The sequence below is a fragment of the Montipora capricornis genome, chromosome 2 (genome assembly GCF_036669925.1).
Source record: "Montipora capricornis isolate CH-2021 chromosome 2, ASM3666992v2, whole genome shotgun sequence".
In the NCBI taxonomy this organism is placed as follows: Eukaryota; Metazoa; Cnidaria; class Anthozoa; order Scleractinia; family Acroporidae; genus Montipora; species Montipora capricornis.
The window spans coordinates 14,518,329-14,523,328 of NC_090884.1; the positions used below are offsets into that span (position 1 = coordinate 14,518,329).

At 39.9% G+C, this 5,000-nt stretch overlaps 1 protein-coding gene across 1 annotated transcript; it reads right to left on the minus strand.

Annotated features, from left to right (window-relative positions):
* Window positions 1–652: 652 nt before the first annotated feature.
* On the minus strand, window positions 653–1,846 carry LOC138033857 (putative leucine-rich repeat-containing protein DDB_G0290503). The gene has a single exon (XM_068881722.1). The coding sequence runs from the start codon at window positions 1,844–1,846 to the stop codon at window positions 653–655; it is 1,194 nt and encodes a 397-aa protein (XP_068737823.1).
* Window positions 1,847–5,000: the final 3,154 nt, after the last annotated feature.

Here is a 5,000-nt window from a genome sequence, read left to right on the forward strand (position 1 = left end):
GTTAGAAAAACGTTAAGAAGAGGCTCAGAACTGATACACCAACAGTTGAGTAGCGTATCCACTTATTAAGTGAACTTTTCGTAGATATTCGGGCCTTGCAAGGCTGTAAAGAGCAATAATTCGGAGAGAGTCTGAAGAGCAGCCAGCCGTAGCAGCGCATAAGTACACAGCCGTCTTCAAACATCTCTTGGACAAACTTGTTCAGGGTGATGATCGGCAAATGAATAACTTTCACCGTCGAGTTGCAATATGCGCGCCCATCGTCAGGTTGCATTCTTGTCTCTAATGCAATGCTGTATACACCAAAAGAGAGACTGGATACAAACCCCGTAATTTTAACAACACCTTGGGCAGACGAATTGCTCCGTTCTTCGTTTGGTGGAGGATTGCTAATGGAACACTGAAGTTTGACCGCCCCTCCTTCGATCTCTTTATATATCCTTTGTATTGGTTCGAGTGTCATACAGGGATCCGTCGCGAGGCTTAAGATAACCCCAACCAAAACGAACCCATCCAAAACTGTCATCTCTACTTTTACATATAAAGACATTATGCATGTGACCGAGTAAACATTTGTTTAATATATCATTGTTCTAGATTACATTCAAAAAACTCGTATTTTATTCGTCAGAGCAATCTCTCATGTGATTCTCTAACAAATACCGAGGAAACATTCTGTGGCAAACGGGGCATTGCAATTCATTAACCGGTCGAACCAAACGCCTCGGGGCTGGGGTGTATCCGGTTCCGGTAGAGAAGTCTCATTGGGACATACTTGAGCTCGACAAGAACCGAGTGAAGATGATACTCGTCTTATCAATTCTCTGTATCGCCCATTCAGTTCTGTATGTTTGTCCATTTTGTGTTTTAGTCTTGCCTCCATTTCTTGTAGTTGATGCACAGTGTCTCTTTTTTCATCGCATTCCCTTTTAAAATCCCTCTCGTAAGTTATGAGAGCTTCTTGCATTAACTTATTTTCATCTCGCAAATCATCCAATTCCTTCTGTAAGACCTCACGTGCATTAATAACTTTGGAAAGACTCATACGCAAACCATTCACTTCTTCTTTGAAATTTTTTACCTCTGCATCGCGGTCCCTGATAATTTGTCCGATCTGATTTGTCTGCTCTTGTAGCTGTTCTTTTTCTTGTTGCAGGGCATTTCTCTCTTGTTTAGCTTGTTCGATTTCCACTGTCAGCGCATTCACTTTTTCAGCTTTGAGATCGTGTTGCTGTTCAACACATCTTTGCAAGACTCGGACCTGTTGGTGTAACCCAGCATCATCGCTTTCCATTCCCAAACCTTTCTTTTTCTCTATCCGTTTTTCCACATCTTCACCTCGAAGTGTTTTGCTATGGTCCTCGTCGTCGTCGACATCACCGTTATTGTTGTCCCAAACGCCACCATTTTGTTTTTCTTCCAATTCGTCGTTGTCGCTTTCTTCGTTAGAACCGTTGCTCTTTTCGTCCCAAACTTGACTCATGACCTCTCGCGCTGCCAGAGATTTCCCGATTACTGACTTTACCTCACGCACATAGACCATCTTTTCGCCCTCTGACGATTGCATTGTTCCTTTTAGAGTCTCGTTTTCGGTGACGATGGTTTCGCAAAATACTTGCTTGATGTCCAGCTTTCTCAATAGCTCTGTGACTTCGTGCACCAAACGTATATTTTGATGCTTTAAAACATCTACATTTTCGTCTTGAATATTATGCAACAGTTTCTCGAGTTCCTGTATCTTCTTCCTTTTTCCATCTCTATCATCCCTTAATTCCACGATGACGTCGTGCAGTTCGCAATTTTCTGTCGCCAAATCTATCACGCCCTCCGAATTTTTGGCTGTCATTTGCTGTATGACCCTTTTGAGCCTTGCATTTTCTTGGCTGAGACACACCAAGACCCTTTTTGACACTCCAGGCGTCACAATGGCTCCCTGAGGCTCCCATCAAACTCAACTGCGCGATTCTATTTTCGGCTCTAGCAAGACTCTCTTCCAGTCGTCGGTTTTGGGTCTCTAGAGACGCGACCTCTTGAATGGTGTCTTGTAATTGATTCACGAGACGTATGAATCCTTTGTTTCGTTCACTCCATTGTTTGTGTTGTTCGTATAGATACACAATTGTCTTGTGTAAAAGATCGTTTTCTGATTTTGGAGAGGCAACTTCAGCAGCATATTTTTTGTCCATTTTTCGTGAATCTGATGAGATTCTTACCCAAAGGCTTCTTCAAACTTGATTGAGATCGAGAGATCGCACTGCTGTTTTTATACAGTCTTGCTTAGTTTTACGGGACATTCCCTTTTCGAGTTTTTATTCCCAGTTTTTGGGGAACGTTCTGAGTCATTGGTTACGCATGCAAGTGTTTTTTCCTATTTGAGGATGTGATCTCATTGGTATGACGTCAAACGATGACGTTCATTTTTCTCCCTTCTTCCGTTGTTTTTTTTAACCAAAAGATATTCCCTGTGGTATGACGTCATCATGCGGTAGTGATGATCTTTTTGCCCTTCTTCCACTGTTTTGTTTTTTTTAGGGTTCATTGATATGACGTCAAAGGGTCGCGACAATTTTTTTCCTTCTTTCTAGATTTAAACGCAAAAGCAACGGTGAAACATCTTAGAAAGAGTGAGGATAGAAGCTTTCGTCTTTCCTTGCGAGTTCATCTCTATCTTGTAAACAGTACATTTGTTGCATACTATAGCCCGATTCGAAGTGCACTACGTGTCTTGCAAGTCTATATGTCAAGTCTGGGTTATTTCGAGATGAGATCTTGAGTGCAAGCACAATCTTTTCACCGCCTTCTGTTGTGTGCTCTTTCAAATGGGGAGGGGCAACCCTAGAGAATACAAACAAAGAAATTCACGAGTTACAAGGTCCACCCATGATCGTCACGCGTGACACTGATAGTATATTTACTGAATATTTTAGAAGGGGTGGATAAAAGAAAGATGGAGACGGGGGTAATGGATCTAAGGGTTGTTACCATGTCAACGAAGATTCATCCGCGTATGTCACGCGTGACATCCATGGGTTATCGATGGGGAGGGGTACGACAGTATGAACTTTGAAGAGTGACAGTGTTTGGAAATATTTTTTCTTATGGGTCAAGGGGTAAAAAGACACCAATTGCTCAGCGAATAATAACCCTGGAACGTATCACGTGTTCTCGAAATATTATTAGAAAAATGCGCTATCCACCAATAGGAAGCGTGATAGTTAGGGAAAAGATCCATCTAAGGGTAATAATAACAATCAGGAACGAAGGGAATATAATAATCATATTCCCTTCCTTCCCAATCATCATTATTTTATTTGGCTGTCAAGGAGGTAGTGCTTATATTGTTTAATAAATGAAGGAAAAGGTAAAGTTTTAATATTATAAGGTTATTTTCCCAAATTCTAGAGGCTGTCAGTGTAAATCTTGAAAGCCCATAATTGGTTTTGGACACTGGTCTGTATAAGGTCTCTCTTGGGGTGTTATCAGGGAAATGCTTAAGTTTATAGATAAAGGATGCCATCCTAATATTGAATACATTGTCAAGAGGGTGAATTTCGAGTAGTTTATATAGTAAATAGAAGTAGTTTCTCTTTGGGAAGCAAAAAATATGGACTGAATACATTTATTTTGTTTTCTTTTTACAGTTTCAAGTCGACTTTGGCTTGCAGTTCCCCAACTGGTCAAACCATATGAAATATAAGGGTAGATGAGGTTATAATAGAGTTGCCTAAGAGTACTAATAGCGAAGCTTGTTAAGTATGCCCAGATTCTTTGCTAATCGATTATTAACATGCTGTATGTGGGTATCCCATTTTAAAGTATCATCAATAAAAACTCCTAGATACTTAATATCACTTCTCTGTTGAATATCACAAGCTGTTGCGTTAATAGATGCCTTTTTCCTAGGTGATGCAATAATCATATAACTGGTCTTTCTAAAGTTGATAGATAGCTTATCACATTCATAAGCTCTTCGTTTATAGTTGATTCCAAGTCTTTAATATTTTTAGAGGATAGAAAATATTTGTATCATCAGCAAAAATTCTAAACTTAAGTTTACACGATGAGTTAGGTAGGTCTTTTATATATAATAGGAAGAGTAACGGTCTAAGAGTTGAGCCTTGAGGGAACATGTAATAGGTTTCAAAGAGGATTCAACATTTCCAATTTTTACATATTGTTTACGTCCGCTAAGATAACTAGAAAACCATGAGAATGGGGTTCCACGTACACCATATTTAAATATTTTAGATGAAAGGATTTGGTGGTTAATAGTGTCAAAGGCCTTGGAGAAATCTAAGAAAATACCACATGTTAACATGTTGTGATCAAGAGCAGTTTTAAAATTGTCTATAGTTTCTAGAATTGCATGCTCGGTGGAGTGACCCTTTCTAAAGCCAAATTGACCTTCTGAGCGCTTAAGTTTCGCATGGAGTGTCACGTGACTTCCGATGTAAACAAACCCCCAAAGTTCGGACATTGGTTTCACCCACGTGTAGCACGTGTACGAACTTTGAGGCGATAATTTAAGTTTCCGTGGATATAGCCAGTTTTTTCCATGACCTGTAGTCTTAAACAATTTGAATATCGAATAGAACATCCGTTCTCACCCACTCACTGTACGTGGTAGAACCATGAGTCATATTTTGGTGAAAAAACACCCGAAAGTTCGGACCCTATTGTAACGTCCGTAAACAAAATGGTTACAACAAAAAGATGTGCTTATGGTACTTGTAGAAACGATTCTCGATACTCTCGGTCTTCGAAAATAAATTCAAATGGTGATCTAGTTAAATTTTTCCATTTTTCTGGTGCACATAGACAAAATGAGGGACAGCAAAGGTGGATTACTGCATGTCATCGCGGTGACACGTTCGTTTGTACTAAGGATAGTGATATTTGCAGTATACACTTTGTTGGTGAAAACCATCTGATGAACGGGAAAGAGAGAAGTAAGAAAATTTGTCTTGAACGATCTGGGGCGAAAACCCTATTGACCCTTC